Source organism: Crocodylus siamensis, chromosome 12, assembly GCF_052110815.1.
Source record: "Crocodylus siamensis isolate JL-2025a chromosome 12, ASM5211081v1, whole genome shotgun sequence".
NCBI lineage: Eukaryota > Metazoa > Chordata > Crocodylia > Crocodylidae > Crocodylus > Crocodylus siamensis.
Genome location: NC_143406.1, coordinates 19,768,386 through 19,795,720, shown reverse-complemented (window position 1 = coordinate 19,795,720; position 27,335 = coordinate 19,768,386). Strand labels below are relative to the sequence as shown.

At 45.5% G+C, this 27,335-nt stretch overlaps 1 protein-coding gene across 5 annotated transcripts in view; it reads right to left on the bottom strand.

Annotated features, from left to right (window-relative positions):
* Positions 1-27,335, bottom strand: part of GTF3C1 (general transcription factor IIIC subunit 1) — a 154,881-nt gene that overhangs the window by 66,739 nt on the left and 60,807 nt on the right. For all 5 annotated transcript variants that reach the window (XM_090024842.1, XM_090024841.1, XM_090024838.1 and 2 more), the window contains exons 18-23: positions 26,952-27,048; positions 25,950-26,127; positions 23,280-23,421; positions 19,122-19,257; positions 12,200-12,281; positions 7,893-8,078 (exon numbers count right to left, since the gene is read on the bottom strand). In XM_090024842.1, coding sequence (XP_089880968.1) covers positions 7,893-8,078; positions 12,200-12,281; positions 19,122-19,257; positions 23,280-23,421; positions 25,950-26,127; positions 26,952-27,048 — 821 coding nt within the window. The remainder of the gene's footprint in view (positions 1-7,892; positions 8,079-12,199; positions 12,282-19,121; positions 19,258-23,279; positions 23,422-25,949; positions 26,128-26,951; positions 27,049-27,335) is intronic.

Here is a 27,335-nt window from a genome sequence, read left to right as displayed (position 1 = left end):
GAGCACAGCCCACCACAGCAGGTAAGCTGGAGAAGGGGTAGGGTGGGGTAGGGCAGATCAAGGATCTCACAGTGAGGAAGTGGAGCAGACACAGGGGTGAATGGGGCCCCGGGGTGGGTGGTGGGATGCTCGGAGCCCAGGTGGCTTGTCCTGGGGCTGGGGGAAGGGGCTCCTCCCACTGCACGTACCTTGGGAGAGCCCTGGGGGGAAAGGCCTGGGTTGCCCCCCAGATCTGTGTGTGGGACAGAGGTGGGCTATTGCTGTGAGCTGGGCTTTGTGTACTGCTGCCCTGGGAGCCAGTGGTGGCAGGCACATGGTGTCAAATGTGGCAGCTGACTCCTGGAGCAGCAGACAGCTGTCCCTGCTCCACACAGATCCAGGGGGCAAGTGCCCCCCAGGCCTCTCCTGAGGTGTGTGCAGTGGCAGGAGCCCCCCCCCCAGTCCCTGTACAAGCCACCTGGGCTCTGAGCATCCTGCCCCAGGACCCTGTTCACCCCTGCCTCCCTCCCTCCCTCACTGTGTGAGCCTTGATCTACTCCCCCCATACTCCTCCCCAACTTCCCTGCTGTGGTGGGCAGTGCTCCACATGCCTTCTGGCTGCAATCCATGCAGGCTCTGGGTCCGTCTGTGCACACCCCTCCCCAACCTGCACCTGCCCCCTGCTGCAGCTGCCTGGAGCCCCTGCCTGGGCTGCCCTGTGGCCCTCTGTGCTGTCCCACATTTGGAGGGCTAAACCCCGTTATCCCTGGCTGTCCACCACCTATGGCTGTGTGCTTGCCTGCCACATGTGTGTGGGTAAAGTATCATTTGTCACAGAATATTCACGGAACTACCAGGACCCATTTGCCAATATCAGTGGTAGTTCTGTGAATATTCCATGAAAAATGATATTTTACCTGCACATGTGCTGCAAATTTTTTTTTTTTTTTTTTTTTTTTTACAAGAAATCCACAATTTTCTCAGGGCCCTACATAGAAGCACCATGATTTCATGAGACAGTTGCATCTTCCAAGACCCACTCTCAGTCTATTCAGGCTCGGCCATGTATGCCATTTGTAGTGGAGCCAGACACCACCCGTCATCCACTGTCAGGCCAGAGCTCTTGACCCAGCTGACCTAGGCAGAAGATGCCACCAAGTACATGGACTGGCAGGCCTCCACCTGTGTCAGGTCACTTGAAGCTTGTACAGTGAGGAGTATGTTGTTGGCATATGCCAAGAAGACCACTCCCATAACTGGCTCCCTAAGCACTAACGCCATCATCCGCTTGTTCAGGAGGCATGGGAAAGGCTTGAGGGCAACAGTGTAGGGCTGGCCCAGCAACAGGTAGCCTTGATGCACTCCATGCCTCAAAGGGAAGGGCTCCATCAGCATCCAACTGAGCTTGACAAGGCACTCTGTGGAGGTAGATAGCAGAAGGGTGAATGACAGGCTGTTCCTACAAGTGAGCTCAAAGAGATGATAGACCAGCTACAGGTTATTGAAGATGCTAGGTCCCAGCACTGTATATGTCTGGTTGGGGTGGATTAATGTCCATTAGTATGGACTTTAGGTGCATGAAGATGGGCTTCATGATAGATTATGGTGTAGTCTGTGCACAGGAGAGAGACTGAGTGCAAGCTCCTTAAGTCCTCCCTCTTGAGCATCAGGGTGAGCACAGCCCTCTTGCTCAACAGAGGGAGCTTTCTGTCCCCTTCAGACTTGGTCTAGACTGTGGTAAGGTCTGGGCTGAGGTTGTCCCAGAGAGTGCAGCAGAATTCCACTATCAACTCACTGATGCCTGGAGACTTGTTAAGTGTACATCAGGCAGACAGTGTCTGAAAGCTCAGCTAGGGCAAGATGACCCTCCATCCAGCCCTGGTCTCCCACACCAACTTGGCAGGAGTCAGTGTTAGCCAGATCCAGCAAGAAGAACACCGCATAAGACCCTCATGCTTGCACACAGATGGCTTGGATCTGTGAGGTGGTTGCTGTCTGCTGCCAGGAAGCATATGATTTACTTCCTGGAACATCTCCAGAGTGTAAAAAAAGGGGGAGCTACAGTCCATCTCCCAGAGGAGTTTGTCCTGTGATTGGAAAAAAATGCACCTTGGGTGTGACTGTTGTCCAGAGCCCTGGGCTGTCCTCACCTTTCCTGACACACTGCAGAGGGATTGGTTATATGGGTGGGTGGCCAGGTGCTTCTCCAGTTCCAATACCTCCCTCTCAAGCTGCTCCCTCTGTTGCCTCTGAGCTGGTTGATGACCAGTGCCCTCTCATGAGGTGTGCCCTCTGGCAGGAAGTTCTAGCAAAAAAGCTGGTCACGGACCTTCTGTCATGTTCCACCTCCTTGTCAAAGGGAAAGCCCTGCTGCTGCTTGCACCAGGCCAGCCAGAACTCCTGGAAGACTGGTGTGAAGCCCACATTCTCCAGGGCGCAGTTGTTGAAGTGGCAGTAGGCTGGTGCCAGGTGCTTGGGCCACAGACTGACCTGAGAGTAGACAAGGATGTGGTTGCTGACCTGCTGGCCTGATGCTGGAGGCATGAACTTGGTTAGTGTTCAGCATGGATATGTAGATCCTGTCCAGCCAAAAGTGTTGTTCCTGATGTTCCTGTACTCTGACAAAAGTGAAGGTGGTGGTGTCATCATGGTGGTGGGCATACCACATGTCCATCAGGGAGTAGACAGAAATGACTCCCAAGAGAACATCTTGCAGTCAGGTTCTACTCCCTGCTGGTGAGGTCCAGCACTTTGACGATGATGTTCAAGTCCCCATTGAGGACCAGGCACTCAAAAGGGCTTACAGTGCAGAGATGGGTGGCCACCTGCCAGTAGAGCAGGGTCATCTCTAAGTTTTGCAGAGAGGCATAGATGTTGATAAAGTTCAAGGGGAACCCCCATATCTGGATCTGGGAGATGAAACAGGTAGCCCATCACCATCTCAATGGCCTGGAGGATCTGAAGAACAGGCTGGCCACCCCACAGGATGTCTCCATGAGGAAGCTAAATTAGACCCTGTTTCCTTGCTCCAGCTGCCAGCCCTTCCCAAGATGGAAGGGCAGAGGGGGTGGAGGTCCCAGTCTCGGGGGTTGTGGGTTTCACCACAGCTGCCTAGGTGTAGTTGTGGCTGCTCTACTGGGCAGCCGGGCTGAAAATGTTGGTGCTTTTGGCTTAGAATTGGGCCCCTTTCCTTTTTCCCCTGCTGTATAAAAAGAAGCTGAGGATCCCTTCCTGCCCTGATTTGATATGGGGGGGTGGGGGCCACACACCTTCCAGAGGAGACTGTCCAGGTTGAGCCTGCTGGCCCTGCTTGCTCCCCTCATCTCACTGACTGCTTTCTTGTTGTTCCATATGGGACTAGTGGGGAGGGGTGACTGGAATGGTGCGAAGTCTTGGGCTCCCCGTCTGTCTGAAGCAGGGATAGTGGCTTGCAAGGAGGTTGTATAGTGATGTCTCCTCTGCTTGGACTGTGAGACAGATAAACACACAAACTCAGACACACACAGGAGTGAGCAGGGAGGCACACTGCTGGCTTACTCAGGACAAGATGGAAGAGTATCAAACGCAAACACAGGGGAAAAGGGGGGATGGATCACAGGACTTACCACCAAAGGAAAGAGACATGGGGGTGCTGCTGGAGCAGCTGGCACTGGTGGAAAGGTGGAGGTGCCCTGCTAATGATGTTAGAGTCCCCTCTAGCTCCAAATCAGTAGAAGCAGGAGCAGAAGGAAGCAGCTTCATGCTCTCCCTGACAGGGCAAGGCAGTATGGTTGTGAGCCCAGAAGCGGTGCAGGAGCCTGTGGCATGTCTGAAGAACTCCTACTCCTGGACCCGGCCAGCTTACAGAACCTTCACAACAGGGATGGGTAATTATTTGGGCCTGTGGGCCACGAAGAGAGTAGCCAAACTAAGATCCTGGGGTTTCCCCGGCCCCGACCACTGTCTTGCTCCTAGATGCTGCTCCCTGCCAGCTGCTCAGCTGAATGCCCTACCCACACAGGTCCCATCCTCAGTGGTGGGTGCAGGACAGATGGGCGAGGGTGCCTGGGCAATGGGGCTGGGGCTGGCAGTGGTAGCTGGAAGGAGCTGCCACTGCAGGGGCTGCTGGGAAATGGAGTCTGTCCAGCAGGCTGCCCCAGCCCCACAGCACGCCTGGGGCAGCAGGACCAGCTGTATGCACCATAGCCTGGGCTGTCCTTCATGCCTTGGTCGGGTGGGACTGAGACCTGCCGTGGGCTGGACAAAATCTCTTGGGAGGCCATATCGAGGCCTTGGGCCATATTTTCCCCACCACTGCTTCAGGAGGAAATGGTGGCTCCCCTTGGTGGAGACAGGCAGCTGGGCTCGGTGAACCATTGGTCTGATCACAACATTCTCACAGGCAAGCTAAGGAAGTATGGGCTGGATGAATGGACTGTAAGATGGATAGAAAACCAGCTGAAGCATCAGGCTCAGAGGGTAGTAATCAATAACTTGATATTTAGTTGGCAGCCAGTATTAAGAGGAGTGCCCTGGAGGTCAGTCTTGGGGCCGGTTTTGTTCAATGTCTTCATTAACGACCTGGAAGATGGCATAGAGTGCACGCTCAGCAAATTTGCAGATGACACCAAGCTGGGGAGGGGGAGTAGTAGATGCATTGGAGGGTAAGGCTAAGAACGACCTATATAAATTGCAAAGTCCTGCACTTAGGACAGAACAATCCCATGCACCAGTATGAGCTGGGGGCTGACTGGCTGGGTAGCAGCTCTGCAGAAAAGGACCTGGGGGTTACAGTGGACAACAAGGTGAATATGAGCCAATAGTGTGCCCTTGTTGCAAAGAAGGCCAATGGTATACTGGGCTGTATTGGCAGGTGTGCTGCCAGCAGGTCAAGGGAAGTGATTATTCCCCTCTATTCACCACTGGTGAGGTCATTTGTGGAGTACCGGTTTCAGTTTTGGACCCTCCACTACAGAAATGATATGGACAAATTGGAGAGAGTCCACTGGAGGACAACAGAAATAGTTTGGGGGCTGGGGCACATGACCAGCATTCTCTCTAGGCTGTGTCATGTGTGAGGCTGTGCAAGCATGCTCATGTCACACTGCCAGGTGCACCTGCACGGCCATGCAGCTTAGAGGGAATGCTGCACATGACTTATGAGGAGAGGCTGAAGGAACTGGGCTTATTTAGTTTCAAGAAAAGACTGAGAATGGATTTAATAGCAGCCTTCGACTACCTGAAGGGAGGTTTGAAAGAAGATGGAGCTAGATTGTTCTCCGGGTAGCAGATGACAGAACAAGCAGCGACGGTCTCAAGTTTCAGCAAAGGCAGTTTAAGTTAGATACTAGGAAGAATTTTATCACTAGGCAAGTAGTAAAACACTGGAATAGGTTACCCAGAGAGGTTGTGGAATCTCCATCCTTGGAGGTTTTCAAGACCTGGCTAGATAAAGCTTTAGCTGGGTTGATCTAGTTGGGGATGGCTCTTTTTCGAGCAGAGGGTTGGACTAGATGACCTCCTGAGGTCCCCTTCAAGCCTAATTTTCTATGATTCTATGACCCATTATGACACATTACATTCTTGTGGGATTATACGATGTGGTGTCTGTGATATAGGACTAGTGTCTATGACCTGAGGACCGAATGGGACCGGTGCTCCTATGAGACAAAGTGGAACATGACTACTCACCAATAAAAAAAGTTACTGGTCTGTAACTGGAGTCTTTGAAAATATACTGTCTTCAAACACAATCCCACTTGTATGTCTTAACCTCTGATCTAAGCTCAAGGACATATCTGCCTTAGTATATACAGAGTATGTTCCAATTCTGTATCTCTTTGTATTTCTGCATCAAAGGGGGATAGATTGTGGTACTTACTTTCCCGTTACTCAGTTTCTTCCAAACTGCAGTCTCCTACTGCTTACAACTCCAAGTAGACACCTGCCACCCTCAGACTGCTGGGTAAAAGGCTGAGACTGCTGCCAAATGGACTCTGAGGCCCCTGCTAGAGTTTCGGTAAAGGTGGGATAGGATCTGATGTGTGATCCATACAATCACACCTCCTGCCATGCCATATATGTCGTGACTGTGGGATCCAGCATCAGATCCAATCACACCCTACTGCTAGTGCAAGAGGAGCCTGATTTTTCTCTCCCTGAACTAGGAAACAGCAAAGTCCCATGGACGGGAGTCCACAGATGACAGCCTGCAGCATGGGGCTGCAGCTGTGAGCCCCATGTGTTGATAGGACTCCCAGCTGCAGGAGAGTATAGGGTGACCCCATGGCTGAGAGTCCATCAGCTGATTGCATAGGGATTCCAGACATAGGGGTACACCATCAGTTGTTGGGGTTCCCTGCCACAGGAGAACCCCTAGCTACATGTTCAATTCATGGAATGATAGGAATGAGTCCAAGTTATAATAAATTTTCTGTGGAATAACTTTGTGGCTTATTCCTCATTTTATCATGCCATTAATTGATTGACTGTATAGCTGGGTCACAACTTAAGGACTGATTAACTGGTTAATCATGCCTTAACTGTAAAGTGTGGAAGGGGCCCGACTGAATACTTTTATTGCTGAGGTGGAGGTGAAGGGATGCAGGAAACAGACACCAAGCCACAGCCTAAATGCTACCTGTTGCCCTGGTCAGCGAAAATCCAAATAGACTTAAAAGTAGTACAACTGAAAAAAGACTCCCAAATGCTTCCTAGGGCCGTGTTGAGAAAGACGGGAAACATAGGTAAGATCAAGCATTTTCTTGAGGTTCAAAGGCCATTAGGAATAGCAAGAGAAGAATGCTCCATTTCCATCCAAGGAGTTGAAAGAACTACCTTTGTCTCTTTGGTACAAAGGCATGAGGAGAGGGAACTGTTAAGGCAAAATGTTTCTGACTGAAGCACATGGGTGTTAGACACATCCACAATATTAGGAGACAAGAGAACACTATGGAGAAGTTTTACAGTTCTGAACATTTAAATGCTTCAAGTCAGTTTTCAAATATACATATTAATCTGGCTATGCTTGAATGTAAACTGCATTTTTCCTGGCACAAAACACTATCATTCAGCTAACTCTACAGGTTGGGATTTTTGTTTGCAAGGAAACTGCATTTTCCACAAAAAAATTGAGGCAGTAAAGCATCAGACAATAGTCAGCAGAAAGAGATACGAGATAAAAGCCATCAAAATAAAAAAGGAAGAGAAGAGCTAGATGTAGTAGTCTTTTAGGAGAGGTCTGGTATCTTCAACCCAGCTTCCGGGGTAAGGGAGAGAGAACGTAAGCCTCAGAAACATGTAGTGGATCAAGACAAGTCATCAGGATTACATGAATCAAGATTCCAGAGTGAGAGAGGGAAAAGTGGTATGCCAAGGAGGCTGGGAAGAAAATTGAAGAATGTAAAAAGGTTTGAGAAAATGAGAAAGTGGAGGTAGAGGAAGTGACAGACACCAATGGTTGGGAAAGTGAAATATGAATGCAAGTGAGGCGAGGGAAGATGATGCAAGCGAGTGCAGAAAACAGAAAATGGAACCCCGGAAAGATTTCTACAAAAAAGGCAGATGACTGTCTTAAGGCCCTCCATAGGAGAATAGGCTCAATATGTGACTACAAAACTAAGGTGGAATGACAAAAAAATTAGCTTAATCCAGGCTAGGGTGTGCAATTCTGCAGCTGGTACAAAAGAGCAATAGAAATATGAAAGAACTAAGCTAAAGAATGTTGGCTCCAGCACGGTACTATGCCTCTCCTTTGGTATCACAAAACCACATGGCACTGGATAACTCTAACTCTCTTCATCTGGAGGGCAGTATCGGTTTTTGACTCTCAATGCCTCATCTACATTCAACATGGCTCATCTGAATTGATGTGGCAGCACACAGAGAAGCTTTGTTTTAATGGACTCTTAATGGCAACCCATACAGTAACTTACCTCTCTTTCTTTTCTTTGCCTTCTTTCCAGTGTCTTTTTTAAGCCTCTTCCTTTTCTGACTTTTTCCACCCCTGACTTTCTTGGTTCTGTCCTGTGCTGCTTCTTTGTCAATTTCGATACACTCTTCCCTCTGTGCTGGAGTCTCTGATCCTACCCTCGTATCTCCCAAAATATTCATTTTATTGCCTAAAAAGGAGTACATTTACATTAGTGGAATTTTATAGCAAAGTCTGCAACACAATAGTAAGTTATTAAAAAAATATCAAACAGGTAAAGTTGCATAACATTAGACTTGAACTGTGACTCTCTGAAATGTTTAGTACTGTCATGTCATCACATATTATTTCTCAGTGACAGTGGCCATGAACAGGCATTACACATTTGTACGAAGAAAAAAGCAATTTTCCTGGCCTAAAGAGCCAGTATATAGGCATTTAAGGAGTTTTTTTTTCCAGTGGAAGAAAACCAGCTCTTTCACACAAAACACACACTTATACCAGCAATCAGAGAAGTTTTCTAGAATAACCTTGGACAGCTATATGTTTCTCCCAGGACCCCAGTATCCCACAGTTCTCCACTTTCCCACCCCTTCCAAGGGTGAGGGAGAGAGAGCACTGGCTAGCGGTGACTTGTCAAGAAACCCTGCGGGGGCCCAGCTCCCATGCTTGACCAGCATCCAGACTATTCAGGCTGTGGTAGTGATTCCTGCCACTACACAAACACTCCCAGAGAATCCCAGGACTGTATACGTGGTGAAATCAATGGCCCCCAAGACTGTATCCAAGGGGACGAGGCATTCTCCTATGACTCAAACCATTCTGGGGTCTCCATGGGATGGGTAAAGCCATCAATGCCCCTTGAACAGACACAGGGACTATTCAAGGGCTCCAGGCATTCCCTCCATTGCATGAACAATTCCAGGTTTCCCTGAGGACTTATCATGGGGTGGCAGGATTTCCCCTACCCTAATCCAACTTCTCTTTTGCCTGTTCTGCCAATCAATGGAATAATAGCAGGACCAGGATGGGGTTGGGGTTGTTTAGGGTATGGAATTCTTCCCACCACACACAGTACAAGGGTCCTGGCAAGAGATGGAGCTCTGGCAGCAGCACTACCATGGTGTGAAAGGGGCAAGGAAAGCAGTTCCCCTTGTTCCTGACACTCCTATAGAGCAAGGGGCTGTCCTTGGCATCTGCTACTTTTCAGCACATGCCAGCTGCTCACTAGCAGCTTTCCCCCTTTCCCAAACTCAGTCATTGGGCTCCCCTGGGGCAGGGACTCAAGAAACAGCTTGCTATAGTCCCCTGTCTGGCAAGATCACCTTCGAGTCATTTGTGTAGCTCACCAGCCTGGGGGCTAGAATGCCTGTGGTCCCCAGATCCTGGCTTATTTTTCCAGTGGTAAGAATTTCTTGGAAATTCTTAGTGTTGGAACTGAACACCTCTCCATAGTGTTTCTACACACTTGATATCTGCATATAAAGAAAGAGGTGATTGTGTAAAGACTATAATGTGATTGTACTGGGGTCCCACTCCAGGGGTGGCCGTAATACCCTTGGGGCCCCCTCAGTTCTCATCAACTTCATTCTCTTTTGGGCAATATCCCCTTCCACTTGCCTACCATGGCCTAATGTATTTATCTTTTAGAAAAAGAGAGGCCCTCTACAGGCCTCCCCAAGCCTGGTCTCACACTCATGAACACAGGTGTCTTTATTCTTAGACTTAAGGGACAATTATGTGGGCGCCACTGTCCCCAATACTCACATCCATACCTCATTAATGTCACACATACTAATCAAATCTTAACCACTCCTATGTGGACTACTGTAGCAGAAGGCTCTGTTCATCCTTACATCAGCCCCTCTCTGGGCTATAAGCACTCTGGCACTCCACAGTCTGTGGCTGTAGCCCTCTGGCCTTCACACCTTTTTACACCCTGGCCCTGCTCCTAGGCCAGTTGAGTCACACAGGCCCTCCAGCCCTGCCAGTCTCCAGCTGTGGCTCTTGGCCTTCAGCCCTTCCTGAGCCCTGGCCTCACTCCTAGGCCAGTGAAACCTAAAAGGCACTCCAACCTTCTGTTCTCTCCCTGGGCCAGCTGGGACCTCCTTACCTCCCCTTAGTCCTCTCCACAAACCATCAGTGTTGCTTACCTCAGCTCAGAATTTAACCAGGAGCCCTGCTACAGCTTGGCTGCCCAGCAGCTCTTTGCACCATGGCTCTCAGGGCTAGACTATGTGTCCAGCTCCAGCTCTGGGGCTTATATCCTGATAGCCAAGCCCCTGGAGATCATGTGACTCCTAACTGCCCCCTGGCACATCTTAAGGCTGCTTCTCCGGCACCCTGCTTTCTCAAAGTAGCAAGAGCACCAAGCCTTCTGCTACAGTGATCTACATATATAAAGTAGCCAAATGTAAAGATATATTCAACTTTTGATCTCATGTTTCCTAAACTGTAGGTCTTAACTATACAAACTCAATGTTGCATTAATATAGCTTAATTAATGTCTTCTGACTTTTTGGGAATTGAATCAAACTAAGTTGGAAGAAAATGGTTTGAAAGTTTCAAAATTATGAAAACTCAAAGTTGGGAAGTAGACCATGTTACTTCAATTTGGCAATTAAAAAAAGTTTCAGTGTGAAGATTTTATAAACACACACACACAGAGATTTTCTTCAAATGTGACATGATTTTGACCGTTTTGCTACAAGAGAAGCTAGGAATCAAGGAAATAGAGAGGTTTTACAGTTCTGAACATTTAAATGCAGCAAGTCAGTTTTCAAAAGTATATATTAGTCTAGCTACACTTGGACACAAACTGCATTTTTTCCAGCACAAAAAGTTACCATACTTTTTGCAAAAAAGCCCAAGGGTTTTTTTGCAAAAGAAAACAGTCTCTTCTACAAAGAAATTATGGCACTTATCACCAGCAATTTCTCTTGCCAGAGTTGGCTAATATTTTTATTTTAAAAAGCTATTTTTCAAACTAAACAGAGGACTGTGCTCAAGTAAAGTTTCATTTTTCAACCATTTTTGCTGTACTCATGTAAAAGTATTAACATCTCCTTAAAATGGAAAAAAAGTGACTTCCAAACTGCTGAAGGAACTTTTTTAAAAACTCAAAAAAGGGGGAATATATCCATACCTTCATCTTTGGACTGAACCCTAGGTAGAAATCCTGGCCTCAAATAAGTTAGTTACAAAACTGTCACCAATTTCACTTCACAATTAAAAAAAATCATAGCAAAGTATGAAAGCTATTTCAGAGGCCTGAAGCAAAACTGGCTTGCAGTCAGTACAATATTAACCTGTCTAGCCTTCTTGCAAGTTGCACTTCTTAGGGTACAGATGAATGTAATAATTCTATTGATATCAAAAGGATATTGATATAAGCCAGAGGCCAGCAACCTTTTTCAAGCTGTAGCCTGGAACAATCCAGCTCTGGTGTGCACTCCCACTGGAGCCACATAGCTGGGAGCCAGGCTTGTACTGTTGCTGCTTCTCCCACTCTCCTGCTCTGTGGCTGCAGCGAGAGTGCAGTTTTCAGCTGAAGGGGAGCTGTGCCAAGACTGACCTAGAGCAGGGATGGGGAAAAGGGTAAGTGTGGGGAGAAGCCTTAGTAGTGTGAAAGCAGAATCCAGCTCTGCAGCCCTGGGGCAGCTCCCCTCCACCTGGGAGCTATGCCCATGCTCTTGCTTCTTCTAGACCCCTATGCCTCAGCTGGGGTATGGGCACAGCTTCAAGCTCCCTGGCCCTGGATCAGCTGCTTGCTGCTCAACTTGTGTGGACAGACATGGACACACAAAGCTCTGAAGCTCTGTGAGCCAGATCCAGCCCACAGACTGTATGCTGTTGACCCCTGATAAACTGTTACGATGCAATTTTCATGTCTGCATGATTCTGAAGTAATAACAAGTAAAGCCAAACTGCTTCATATATAACCCCGCTTAATTCAAGGTCACACTTCTGGTGTTACAGCTAATGTATACTGGTACAATATCAGAGAGACATAACAGCTGCAATGTAACAGCTGATGGGGTCCAGAGCAGTAGCTCTGTCTCTCCTTTTAAAGTGGTGAAGAAGTATGTTTGTCTGTATCTTTATACCCTTCCAGATTAAGGGCAAATGACTGTCAAATATATTCAGAAATAGGAAAGAAAAATGTTATAAACTTTTTTCACTGTCCCAGCGGTGACCCAAGGTGTCTTTTAATATGGTATGGATTAGAAGAACTTATGTTATAGTTATAGTTTTGATCAAAGGGTTTCAGTTCAACTGCAGTTACATATTCAATATATATCATTATATTACCTCCAGTACTGAGCGGAAGGGGGTGCTTGGTTAAGAAAGTCTGGAGTCTCAGCGTAAGTCCGTTTTCAGAAATTGCATTCTCCTAAAAGCAACAAAAACATCCAAGATGGCATACAGACATCAGACAGTACATAGATTTTAATAGTAATACATCCACAATTTCTTTGAACAACAGATCACAGCATTCTGTTCTTTAAGAGATTTTTAACATAATGGTGAATAATGGTGGCATAGCTGGCAATGAGCTGGACAAGATATATTCATGTACTTGCTACTAAATATTGAGACCGTTTCAGAACTTTTAAGCTGTACTGACACCACCACCACTGCTGAAAATTTCTGAACTTTCTACTAATTCCATCAAATAACATTTTTGGAAGAAATCCTTTAAGCTCCTAACCACATTCTAATACAGTGGCTTCTGGGCTGCATCATAGTCGAGTGGACATCTCCATTTAAGTTAGTTTTTCAGAGTGCTCTAAATTCCACATGCGTTTCCAAAAAAGAAAACAACACCCCATGAAATGCATGCACAAAAAAATTATCAGAAAATAATTTTCTGAAACAGCCACTCCCACATTCTCTACTCAACCTTATCTTTAAAGCTGATATCACACAGCAGAATCTTAGTCATCCTTAACTATAACTGTTATTTTAGGTCTAGCTGCCACTGCTTCAAATCTTCACTTGTACTTGCACAGACCCAGAGGCCCTTTATGTTGCACTATTAATCAAAGCAGTATTAGTACTGGGTAGAAAAACCCACTTTGGGCAAAAAGTCTCACAGAATGATTAAAGGGCTTAAATGCATCACACTTTCCATACCACTATTCCTTACTCTCTACCTTAACTTCTGCACCTCAAAAAGTCTGTGTAGTATTATTACCTCTACCAGAGATTTTTCAAGGCACCACTAAAACTCCATCTTCACCTACAGCAGTTTGCCTGGAGAACAGATATAGAACCCTAGAAACAGAGGAGCAGCTCGTTCCATTGGAGGAGGACGTCAGGTCAGTCATCACCAGGTTGGAAGGATCAAGACCACTGCCACCAAGAAGCGATGGGTGGTGGTAGTTGGAGACTCTCCTCTGTAGGGGATGGAGGCATCCATCTGCCAGCCTAACCTTTTGTCTCAGGAAGTCTGCTGCTTGTCTGGGAAGCTGGACCTGAGATGTCATGGAAGGATTCATCTGTCTGGCCCTCTGATTATTACCCCGTGTTGCTCGTCCATGTGGGCACCAATGATACTGCCAGGACTGAATATGAGCAGATCAACATTAGGTACAGGGCTCTGGGTGCAAAGGTGAAGGGGACAGGTTATGTTCTCCTCAATGCTTCTAGATAAGGGGAAGGCCCTAGCAGGAGTGGATGCAACCTGCAGATCAATGCATGGCTACACAGGTAGTGTTACCAGCAGAGATTTGGCTTCTTTGACCATGGGCTGCTGTTCCAAGAAGAAGGCTTGCGAGGAAGAGATGGGATCTACCTGACAAGAGGGATAAGCATCTTTGCAAACTTGCTTGCTAACCTAGTGAGGAGGACTTTAAACTAGGTTTGCTGGGGGATGGAGAACAAAGCCCTGAGGTAAGTGGGGAAGTGGGGGATCTGGAGAAAGCAGAAGCAGGAGGGGACAGCAAGGGAGGCCTTCTTCTTGAGAAAGTAGGGCAACCAGCTAAATCACCTCAGGTGTCCTTACATAAATGCATGGAGACTGGGAAACAAGCAGGAAGAATTGGAAGTCCTTGCACAGTCAAGGAACTATGATGCAACTGGAATAACAGAGACCTGGTGGGATAGCTTGCATGGCTGGAACACTGTCATGGATGGGTACAAACAGTTCAGGAAGGACAGGTAGGGGAGAAGAGGAGGAGGAGTTGTGCTGTACATAAAAGAGCTGTATGATTGCTCAGAGCTCCAGTATGAAACTGGAGATAGGCCTATTGAAAGTCTCTCGGTTAAGATAAGAGGGGAAAGCAACAAGGGTGATGGTGTGGTGGGGGTCTGCTATAGCCCACCAGACTAGGAGGATAAGATTTTACTTAGACAACTAGTGGAAGTTTCCAGATCACCAGCCCTGGTTCTCATGGGGGACTTCAATCACACCAACATCTACTAGGATGGCAATACAGCACTGCACAGGCAATCCAGGAAGCTTCTGGAGAGTGTTGGAGACAACTTCCTGGTGCCAGTCTTGGAGAGACCAACTAGAGGCTGTGCTGCTCTTGACCTACTGCTCACAAAACAGGGAAGAATTGGTGGAGAGGCTAGTAGTGGATGTCAATTTGGGCAGCAGTGCCCATGAGATGATCGAGTTCAGGATCCTGACAAAAGAAGAAAGGATAGCAGCCAAGTATGGATGCTGCACTTCAGAAAAATCAGACTTTGACACCCACAGGGAACTGATGGGCAGAATCCCCTGGGAGGCCAGTCTGAGGAGGAAAGAAGTCCAAGAGAGCTGGCTGTATTTTAAAGAAAGCTTACGTGGGGTGCAGCAATAAACTATACCGATGTGTAGGAAGAATAGCAAATATAGCAGATGGCCAGCTTGGCTTAGCAGAGAACCCTTTGAAGAGTTTAAACACAAAAAGTAAGCTTACAAGAAATGGAAGCCTGGACAGATGAGCAGGGAGGAGTATGAGAGTATTGCGTGGGCATGCAAGAATGAAATCAGGAAGGCCAAAGTGCAACTGGACTTGCAGCTAGCTAGGAATGTGAAGGGTAACAAGAAGGGTTTCATGTCAGCAACAAGAGGAAGATTAGGGAAAGTGTGGGTCCCTTACTGAATGGGGAAAGCAACCTAGTGACAGATGAGGAAAATGTTGAAGTGCTCAATGCCTTTTTTACTTTGGTCTTCACATTCAAGGTCAGCTCGCAGACTACTACACTGGGCAGCAGTTTCAGGAGAAAATGAGCAACCCTCAGTGCTGAAAGAACAGGTTAGGGAATATTTAGAAAAGCTGAACATGTACAAGTCCATGGGTCTGGACGCAGTGTATCTAAGAGTGCTGAGGGAATTGACCAATATGACTGCAGAGCTACTGGCCATTATCTTTGAAAACCTGTGGCAATTGGGGTGGTCCCAGATGACTGGAAAAGGATAGAGGGAAAAGGGTATATCAGTCCGATATCAGATTGGTACCAATATGAAGAAAATTGTCTATACTGGATATTGGCCCTATGGGGCTGTTAATATGGCTGACAAATGCCCATGTTGTGTGCAGCCACAGCACAGCACAAAACAGAGACGACAGCATGAAGAGCTCCCTCCAGCTGGTAAATCGGAAGGGGAGGAGGGATGGAAGGAGTCGGGGGGGGAGGGGGCAGATAAATGCCCCCCGCAGTGAGGGGGCAGGGGCATGGGCAAGCATCGCCTAGTCGGGGCAGGGGGGAGGCACAGTTCGTGGGGTGGCGGCAGCTCCTGCCACTGCTTGCATCCTGGGAGGGTGGGGATGGCCCTGTGCCCCTAGATCTGCGCGGCATGGCATGGGCTGCAGCTGGGGGGAGAAGCCAGAGCTGATTTTGTGCAGGGCTCTTCTTGTTGGGAACTGGGCTCAGAGTGGGCTCCAGCAGCACTGAGAGGAGCCTACAGCCACCCCAAATTTTGCCACAGCTCTGCTCCCAGCCCTGCACCATTGCAGTCCTGACTGAACATCCCGCCTCCACCCAAGTGCCGGGAAAAGCTGAGGCTGCGGTGGGCGGTGGTGCAGGGCTGGGAGTGGAGTTGCAGCAAAATGTGGGTTGGCTGCAGCTTCCTCCCAGTGCCGCTGGTGCCTGCTCCAAGCCTAACCCCTGGCAAAAACAGCCCCGCATAGCGCTGGCTCCACCCTGCAGCTGCCACTCGCAGCACACTGCACTGCACAGAACTGGGGGCACATACCCCACCACCCTCCTGGGGTCCAAGCAGCAGCGGGAGCCGCCTCCACTCCATGAGCTGCACCTCCTTCCTGCACCCCTATCTGCACCAGCTGAACAGTGTCTGTCCCTGCCTCCTCCCTCACAGCAGTATCTTCCCACCCATGCCCCTTCCCTCCCCCCCAGCCCCTTCCACCACAATGGACTTACCAGCTAATAGCAGCTGTACTGGGTATTGAATCTGTACCAGCCGATATGCCTCCTTAAATATCAGCTATTGGTATTAGCCTCAAAATCTCTAACAGTGCACCCCTAGAAGAGGGCAAATATTTTGTGCCTATCTTTAAGAAATGGAAGAAGGATTCAGGGACCTACAGACCAATAAGCCCCACCTCTGTTCCTGGAAAAATCATGCAGCAGGTCCTCAAGGAATCCATTTCTAAGCACGTGAAGGAGAAGAAAGTGATTAGGAATAGTCAGCATGGATTTACCAGGGGCCAGTCATGCCTGACCAACCTGATTGCCTTCTACGATGAGATGACTGACTCTGTGGATGCAGGGAAAACAGTGGATGTGATGTACCTTGACTTTAGCAAGGCTTTTGATACAGCATCCCACAGCATTCTTGCAAGCAAGCTAAGGAAGTATGGGTTGTTTGGTTGAATGGACTGTAAGGTGGATAGAAAGCTGGCTGGATCGTTGGCCTCAATGGGTAGTGCTCAATGTTTCAAGGTCTAGTTGGCAGCCAGTATAAAGTGGGGTGCACCAGAGGTCAGTTCTGAGTCCGGTTTTGTTCAGTATCTTCATTAACAATCTGGAAGATGGGATGGATTGTACCCTAAAGAAGTTCACGTATGACATCAAGCTCGTGGGTGTAACAGATATGCTGGAGGGAAGGGCTACAATTCAGAGTGACCTAGACAAATTGGAGGATTGGGCCAAAAGAAATCTCATGAGGTTCAATAAGGGCAAGTGCAGGATTCTGCACTTTGGACAGAAGAATTGCATGTGCTGCTACAGGTGTGGGACTAATTGGCTAAGCAGCAGCTGTGAAGAAAATGACCTGGGGGTTACAGTGGACAGTAAGCTGAATATGAGCCAACAGTGTGCTACTGTTGTGTACTGGGCTGTATTAGTGGAGGCATTGCCAGGAGATCAAGGAAAGTAATTATTACCCTATATTTGGCACTGCTGAGGCCAAATCTGCAGTACTATGTCCAGTTCTGGGCCCCGCCACTACAGAGAAGTGGTCGACAAATTGGAGAAATTTCAGCGGAAGGCAACAAAAATGGGGGCCGGGGTACAGGACTTATGCAGTGAAGTTCAGGGAACTGAGCTTATGTAGCCTGGACAAGAGAAGACTAAGGGGGATTTAATAGCAGCCTTCAACTTCCTGAACTGTGGTTCCAAGGAGGATGGAGCTAGACTGATCTGTGGTGGCAGATGACAGATTAAGGAGCAATGGTCTTAAGTTGCAGCAAAGGAACTTTAGGTTAGATATTTGCAAACTCTCTCATTAGGAGGGTAAAAAAGTACTGAAACATGTCACCCAGAGAGGTAGTGGAATCTCCATTCTTGGAGGTTTGTAAGACCTGGCTAGACAAGCCTTGGGTTGGTTGATATAGTTGGGGGTGGTTCTGCTTGGTCAGGGGTTTGGACTAGATGATCTCCTTAAAGTCTCGTCCAACCATAATTTTCTATGATTACCAAGTGAAGAGGTACATTTAGGTGGGAGAAGAGCACAGAAGACCCTGTGCTGCCTGGCAATACAGCATTGCCTCCAAACCTTGTGTGGAGATTTTTTGGAGGTTTAAATTTTCATAGATTTCATAGACATTAGGGCTGGAAGGAACCTCGGAAGATCATTGAGTCCTGCCCCTAGGGCCAGGGGGCTGGAAGTCAGCTGGGGTCATAGGAACCCAGCAAGATAAGCATCCACATTTCTCTTGAAGGTGTTCAATGTAGGTGCTTGAACCACCTCCAATGGCAGGCTATTCCAGACCTTGGGGGCTCGGACAGTAAAGAAATTCTTCCTTATGTCCAGCCTGAAACGGTTTTGCAGGAGTTTATAACCATTCGACCTCGTTATTCCTTGGGCTGCTCTGGTGAACAATCATTCCCCCAGATCCTGGTGAACACCCCTGATAAGCTTATAGGTGGCCATCAGATCGTCTCTGAGCCTGCACTTTTCCAGGCTGAAGAGACCCAGGGCTCTCAGCCTGTTGTTGTAAGATCTGTTTTTCTGACCTCTGATCATGCTCTGAGTCCTCTTCTCTGGACTCTCTCAAGCTTCTCCACATCCTTTTTGAATTGCGGAGCCCAAAACTGGATGCAGTACTCCAGCTGCGGCCTCACCAAGGCCAAATACAAGGGGAGAATGACATCCCGGGATTTGCTTGAGAAGCATCTATGGATGCAAGCCAGCATCATTTTGGTCGCTTTATTAGCTGCAGCATCACACTGAAGGCTCATGTTCATCTTGTGGTCAATCATGACCCCCAAGTCCCTTTCATCCATAGTGCTAGCCAGCGTAGCACTGCTGAGCCTATAAGGATGCTGCAGGTTTTTCTTCCCAAGGTGGAGAACCTCGAATTTTTCAGTGTTAAGCACCATCAGGTTCTTGTCCCCCCATTTCCTGAGCCTGTCAAGGTCAGCCTGGATGGCCCTTAGCTGCCAACTTTTATGTTACGGTGAGTATGAGGCTACTACAGCAATTTAGAAATCTTAGCTTTTTACCTATGATGTGTACTGAATTGTCTTTTGACTGAATGTGTCATTAAAATAGATAAAAATAAAACATGCACTTGAGCTACACAGTTCAGAGAAATGCATAGAAATACATACAGAACCCAGATCCAAATATGTAATTGACTTGTATTAGAAGTTAGCAAAGTAACTAATCATATGTCATTAATTATGGTTCGTCTAATGCGCTGGTAAAACAAAGCCTCGTAAGGACACATACCACTGAGAACACACACAGGTAAAGTGGCAAATATTCCTATAAAGTGAACTATTTTAACTTTTAGCATTTTTAAAAAATATTAAATCGTCACTTTAAAATATTCACCTTCCTAGTTTTGTTAATGATGTAACTTGTCCAAATCCAATTGCGTTTTAAATGGCCATAGAAGCTGGAATCTAGACCTCCAGCTCCCAAGCCATCCCCAGGAATAGTTCCATCATCCACTGCTTCTCGACTTCCTCTAAGGGAAAGAGACAAAAATAAACAATAACTATCTTATGAGAACATCTGACAAGACCATTGCTAATGGATGCATGTGCACAGCAAAAAGAGCAAAATGACCAACAACTAGAGCTGGTGTAGAACTGCAGAAAAAAGTGCATGTGCATGCTTCTTCAACCCTCACCTTGAAGCAGCCTGGCAAGAATACTGATTTTCTATTAAATTTTGTTACCCAGGATGTAGGAATTGGATTTTCAGTGTTGAAGAACAGAACTGAATACCTGATGCTGCAACCAAAGTGACTGCAAAATAGTTAACTACATTCCAAATGCAGTGTTAAATACTACTCTTGCTACCATCTGGGTCACTGATCTAGAAAGAATGCTAAGTAAAACAGAAGCTATAATTAAACTTAAAAAGTCTTTAATTGTGCTGTTCTTTCAGTCTTGTATGTTACCCCATCTGTAAAATGGGGGCTGGGAGCAGTTTATGCCTGGAGTTGATGACCTTGGCCAATAAGGGAGGTGTGTGGTACAAAAGTCATTAGAAGTGAGACCTGAACTTACAGTCTCCTGACTATGAGCAAAATAAGTTTCCTCTAGGTTACAGTGGAATTTAATGGTTCTCTCCAAGACAAAGGGAAGTTTTTCTCCAGTGAGTAGGTGTGTCATATATAGGAAACAGGGTTTTCTCTGGGGATGGTATATGACTGAGAATGTAAAGACTATTATAAACCTCACCATATTCTGCTGTAAGTGCCAGGCACACTTCTTCCCCATGACTTCTAGTATAAACAAAGCGGCATATATACTTAAACAGAACATTGCATATGCAATTTTCATATGTAATGAAAAAAAGTGATAGATCATGAGACAAGAGTTACCTCTTCCTATGACTGATATTGTCTGTCAACTCTTTTAGAAAACATGAATAACGGATTTATTTCAAGATGGATATACAAAGAAGACAGTCCATTTCAAATGTCAGAGTGATTTTGAGATTCCCAGTTCTCTCTGTATCAATTAATTTGGTATGGAAAAAGTAATGCCAGTTACAATTTTATTTAATGAAAATCTTGTTGGAATTCCTGATAATACATATGCTTCTACTTTAAGCTAAATTGTCACAGACATCTCTAGATAGTTATAAGTCATGGTCAGGCGGAAATGAAGTTTAATAGCCTCTCAAAGTATGATGGAAGCCAAAGTGGAGATGACCAAACGGATTAAAAAAAATTCAGCCTTACAAAATGGTTCCCTGGAATTGGGTCCTGCAATTTTAGTAGAAAAAAGTATTATTGCTTATTAAAAATAAGATTGTGCAGGGTTTACAAAAGAACTCAAGTGACTTAGAAGCACAAATATCATTGATTTTCAAAACAGTTTTGTAAACTGTACCCTTAGGGTTCAACTATTTGAAAATATTGACTAATCTCTTAAAGGTTCTGTTTCTAGTTTATTACAGGGAAATGAAAATTGACACCTTGCCTGCATTTTTTTCAGAGTACACAAATAAAATAAAATATAATGCTTATGAGTGTTTATGTACATACCACAGGCCAGAAAGTATGCAGTTACATACCAACAGATACACAGCAGTATGCTTACACAAACCAAATCAAGGAAGTGTTTCCAAGCATTTTCTGAAAACTAACTATGTCCAAGCTGTGTAGTGCTCAAAGGGATATAAAGCTGTCAGTATTTGAAGATTCTATATTTCATTGTTGCTTCAAGTATACTTCTTAAATATCACGTAAAAATATTAAGAAGAGCTTCTCTCTGCTGCTGGCTTAGGGAGGAAAATTGGTTAGAGTTTTGGTTACAGCTCAGGCAATGCAAAGCACTGTCACTTGGTCACAAAACTGGTCTTCGAACTACAGCTGTCAACTGAAAACAAAGGAAAGATCATCTACCTGAAAGAGCAGATAGTTGTGGACTCCAAGATGGGAACTCTACCAGGCTAAATATTATAATTTTAAATTACATGTTGCTTTAGGCTGTGGAGAGACATAAATTTGTAGCACTAGAAATATCTCAGCACTTTGTAGTGCTACAAAAACAGTGTCAAGGGGTGTACATTAGGGGTGTGCAAAGCGGGTCCTATTTGATTTGGATTTGGTGTGAATCAGGGACAGTGATTCAATTTGTTGATTCAGATCACTGTCCCCGATCCAATTCGGCTGAATCCAAATCTGAATATTCAATGCTGATTTGGGGAATCGGGGATTCGGACACAGACACAGCTTCAGAAGTTTTTTCTACATATCTCGAAGTACCAGCGTGGCTCATAAGTGCTGCGATGCTCGGACGCATGGAGTGTCCCACAAAAGTGCAGGGGGTCCCCAAGCGCACTCGCCAGCAGACCCAGAAGTAGACTAGAAGTACTTCCAGGTCTGCTGGGGAGCACGTGGCTGGCCCCCTTGCATCCCCCCAGCTCAGCAATTGGCTGCAGGGGGACCCCAGGTGCCCCACCCAGACCCAGGAGGCACCAGTCGCTGAGCCACAGGGGCCTGTGGGGGGCAGCGCGCTCTGCGGCAGACCTGGAAGTGGACCGGAAGTGTTTCTGGTTCACTTTCAGGTCTGCTGCTGAGTGCGCTGGGGAACCCCCCCGCGCTTCTGTGTGACACTCCATGAGCCCCAGCACCGTAGCATTTATGAGCTGCCTGCTACCTAGAGGTATGTAGAAAAAACATTTAAAGCTGTGTCTGTGTCCGAATTGCTGAATCTCTCCAAATCAATTCAGAGGGTTTCGATTTGATTCAGAGAGATTGAAGGGTCCTCCGATTCGATTCAGATTTGGAGATTCGGCCACCAAATTGGGCTGAATCGAATCAGGGCCCAAAGCTTCGCACAGCCCTAGTGTACATACATTCACAGGTTCCTGGGTGGAATGCTACAAAGTCTCTGCAAAGGTATGCTGTACAGCTAAGGGTAGTAGGTGTTTCTATTTGTTTGATGTATTTGCCATCTTTCCCCCAGAGAGCTCAGGATGACTTCTTATAAAACATAAAAAGTTATATAAACAAAATAAAATATTAAACAAAATAAAATATTAAAATAAGAATATACAACCAAAACATTTCCCCCCCACAAAAAAACATTCAAAAGCAATCCACCCCAACCTACTCCTTCCTGCACTCCCGTTTCTGACAAAGGACAGTATCTCCCTCACCCAATCCAACCTTTTTTCCCAACCCACATTCACTACCTTCATAAACGAAAGCAACAATTCCTCTCCCCCACAACATATACAATTCCCTCCTATTTCTACCCTCTTCTGCTCCCCTGGATCACAACCAAGGGAATCCCCTCCCTTCCTTACTGTCTCTCCCAAGCTCATTCCTTCCATTCTCAAAGTAGCTTGTGGCTGTCCCAAAACTCACTAATTTTCCCCAAGGAAACATATTATCCAAAATTTAAATAATAAAAAAGCAATACAATAAACCACTTCCTATTTCCCTAATTTTGTTCCCACAGAGGGAAACACCTCTTCCTTTGCTCCCCTGCTCCAGGGGAGCATGTCTGTGGGCTTAATTCAAACTTCTCTCTTCCCCGCAGGGAAGGGGAACCACCCGGCAAGCTGCAAATGATCTGAGGGAAGCCATTCGTTGACAGTGATTGGAAGGCACTGCAATTTTGGCAGCAGCAATCTGCTTCTGACACCACCAGGGCAGCAGCACTAGTCCTGTCCTCTACTGTGGTAGTGGCAACAGGGTCCCCACTGTAATGATAAGTAGAACAGCAGAACCTGGTCTTCATTGGGCTGCAGCTCTGTGGGCAGTAATAGAGCCAGCACATCCCAGTAATAGAGCCAGCATCCCCAGTGGGCAGTAACAGAGCCAGCACTTCCATCTACTTGTCTATTTCAAAGAACATTTCTGTAGTGCTTCAGACCTTTTTATAGCATTAAAGGGGATGTGCATATTTTGTTTCCTCAACAATGTATCATCTGTTAGACTGTGGCTGCAGATATCCTTACAAGCAGAACTGTTCATTTTAACCTGTCCATTCAGTGAGAGAACATGGTGAAAAGACAACATACGTGGTGTATTCCAACATTGCACACTTTCGTTCAAGATTATGTTTATCCACGGCTGACTCCTGTTCCATTTCCATATCCAGGGCAGTTTTGGTCTCCTCCCCTTGAAGATTACTTCTCTTTGCACGAGGATAGCGGACAACACCTAAACATACAAATGTATTTAACTCAGTTCTACATTCTAATGATGACTTCCAATTCCCCCCTGCTTTTGGTGGTTTGAGGCCATCATGGCAAAGTGTTGGCAAATGAGTAAGGTAGATGCATTTTTTATAGTACAAAAATTAAGAGTTGGTAGAGCAGGGCTTAACAGTTTGACAAGAGGTGCGCCCCCTACACTACTGTTGGTAACACCTTCTTAACCATTTCTCTACATATAAAGCATGTACTTTCATAACAGCAGCTGAGAAAAGTTTCTCACATTGGGGAAACTGTCACTGGCCAGACCAAGTTGTTTTTTAGCCATCCTGTGCTGTCCATATAATAAACTAGAACGTAAGACAGAATCTGGTCCAGGAGTAGGAAACATTTTTGGCCGGAGTGCTGAAAAAACTGCAATGTCTACCTTGTAAGGTGATGGCGTGCTGGCAGGCTAGAAAAACAAAACCGGGGGGACGGGCACTGTATGGCAGCACTCATATTAATATAACTAATAATCTTTTCTTTTTTTTTTTTAACCAGTAAATACCAGGTTTTCTAAAAATTCTAAACCTGGTGACAATAAATAAAACCTCATATTCCATCTTTGTATGCCTTCTAACTGTAACATTTCCTGAAGTTCATGCAAACCAAAGGCAGGGCAAACAATGTAAACATGCAGCCCATGTAGCCATTTAGAGGCTGTAAACATGCAGCCCGTTTAGAGGCTGGATCATCCTGTCCTAGATCTTCCATGACCAATGCTTTTCTAACCTCTTTTGAAAACATCCAGTGAAGGAGATTCCATGACTTCCCCGGGGAGCCAGATCTACTGTCTCACTGTTCTAAAAGTGAAGAAGTAGCTTTGGCTGATATCCAATCTAAACCTACCCTGCTGCAGTTTCAAGCCATTGGTATGTATCCTACTCTGTGCAGCAACAGAGAAAAAGGGTTTTCTTTCTTCTTGATGGCAGCCCTTCAGATATCTGACGAGTGCAATCATATCCCTTCTTAATCACCTTTTCCACAAGCTGAACATGCCTGTTTCTTACAACCTCTTCACATATGCCTTTATCATTTTTGTTGTCTGCCTCTGGACCCTAACTTCTCTGCGTCTTTTTTAAAATGTGGAGTCCAAAATCCCACACAGTACTCTAAATCAGTGGTCTCCAAACTTTTTTGACTGAGCACCCCATCAGTAAAAAATTTTTGAGCACACACCACAATATATATATATTTATTTATAAATTATATAACGGTACAAAAAACCTTTTTGCTCTCCCAAAAAAAATATTATTATTTTCTTCCCTCAACCCTTGTCTTGCCCACCCCACTTTGGAGACCACTGCTCTAGATGAGACCCAAGTACTGCTGAGCAAAGAGGCATTATCACCTATGTCTTACACTTAATGTTTCTATTGATGAAGCCCAAAACCGCATCAGCCAATATTTTGCAACTATGTCATGCTGCACACTCATATGGAGTCCATGATCCACCAGGATTCCTATAACCTCTGGAGCACTGCCAGCCAGCCAGTTGCCACCCAGGTTGTATGTGCTTTTGATTAATCTTCTTGAGGTGCAGCACCTGACACTGGTTAGCACTGAACTTCATGCTGTTGGATCTAGTCTACCGCTCTAATCTGTAAAAACCTTCTGAATTGTGCTCCTATCTTCCAGTGTATTTGCAATTCTTCAGTTGCCGTTTCATGTTGTTTCCTGCGTGTTGTCTACAAATTTGCTCAGGAAACTCTTATTAGTAATGTTCAGTAAATGATATTAAAAACATACCAATAAGTGATTTTTGAGCATACTGAGTTTTTAACAGCATTAATATCCAATATGACCAGGACCAAACAAGATCTTAAAGGGGGTATGGATGCACTATTTTTTATAACTTAGTTTCTTATTCTTATATCTCAGCTCCATAACAAAACATGGGTGGAAACTTTCAAAGGACTGCAAGATACCCTGCACAAATGATCAGGCTTCATTCTAAGCTTAAAAACAGGCCCTTTCATGGAGACTTCCTATCAGTCAGTTTCAGATCATTCAGATCCCACACAGAATCTATTGCAAAAATTTACAGAAAATATTAGTGCTTAAAAAACTTACTCAATAAGTTGCTATACCAGTGAAGTTAGAGACGGCAGGTTAGAGGTGACAAGAAAGAACTTATCTAAAAGGGGTAAATGGAAAAGGTGTGACAGGAGTAGGCTAGAGCAGAAGTTGGGAACCTTTTACCAGTGGCCAGCTGCACGCCTATAACCTCACTGCATATTCCCAGCTCTTCTGCTGCAAGGGTAAGCACAGATATGGTGAAGCAGGACGCTCTACAGCAGAGAGGAGCGCTCTGGAAAGAATGGGAAGCATATTACAGCTCTGTGCCACTGATCCCCTGCGCTGGATCAGACCTCTGTAGGCCAGATCAGCCTTCTTTGTGGGCCAGAACCAGCCTGTGGGCTGTAGACTGCTGATCCCTGAACTAGAGGATAAAAGTAGAAATGAAAGAGAGGATGTTGAAACATATTATACCTAATGGAGTATTGAGGCAGACGCATTGTAAATCAAACCAGAAGTTCTCTACATCCTGTATAGTGTTCAAAACATACAAACGTCTTTCAAACGGACGGCTGCTTTGAGCCAGGTTATAGTGAGGGTCACAGATAGTCGTATCAACAATCACTGCATTTCTCTTCATATATACAAACACCTGTCAAAGACATGACATTTCAAGAGAAAGAGTCAATAAAAAACACCACTGAAACAGTTTTATTAGCTGGACATGTGACTCCACTTATTCTGACTGGCTAGGACTCTTTCAGTCTTTAGTTCCTTGGTATCCTGATGAAAGAGTTATCATGTCCAGATTTATTTTGCCATCTGACAAACTGTTTTTTCCTATACTTCTAAGATAGCTGAAACAGTTTTGCACTAGTACTACTTCAGAACTGTACAGAAAGGGCCTATATAACAACTGTCTCATGTTCCTTAAAAACAAATTCTCCCTAAGAAACTAAGACTTTAAATAGTTGAATACATTAGACTGTGTATTCTGCTCTAGTTCCTACAAGAAAGTATGACTGTTTTCTGTACTCAAGTTATCCATGCTTATAACAAATGGGATGAGTCAAAATAACAGCTATTTGGATTGGGATAATTTTATTCTGATTAAGGAAACAGTTCTGGGTTCCAGGGATGACCTATCACCCCCAATGTCTAGAATCAGGGGAAAAATCCGGAAATTGTTTAACTGTTCTGTAGCAGAATATGCTATCTGGCTGAGTCCATATTTTGCTCAAGTAAGTTATTTGGGCCTGGATCCATTTCTAAGTGGTCTTTTTCTACGGAAAAAGACAGAAATTATCCATATGAATTCCATTACATCATTAAGAACTGCATAGTTGCAAACATAATCTAAACACTAATATTCAATTTTTAAGCTAATAGCAAATTTGGAAATTCTTATTTCATGACTATCTGTATTATCAGAGAGAACAAAAGAAAGCACACGGTAACACTTAAGTTTTGAATTACCTGATCTTTGTCTTGAAACTTCTCAGTTGGACCAAACTGTACCAAGCCCATGTAACATAACCTCTGCAGGTTTTCCACCACTGAAAAGATATATCTCCTACAACAAGAGTTACATTTTATATTCATGATAAATATGTAGTAGAAGCAAAATTGACGAGAAGTTATTGTTAATGAATTGCTGCAGGGTTTCAGTGGTGTTTTTGAAATGAAATTCTCTGAATTTCCAGTTTGTAGGAAATTTTGAAAACGTTTGTTTTTAGTCCAGTCTGCACCAAAACCAAATTATAATAATCTTCCAGAAAACAGAAAGCCTACTTTTCCATCATATCTAATAAGAACCAAACCTATATTTTCAGGAAAAAATCTGCAAGAAGTTTAACCTTC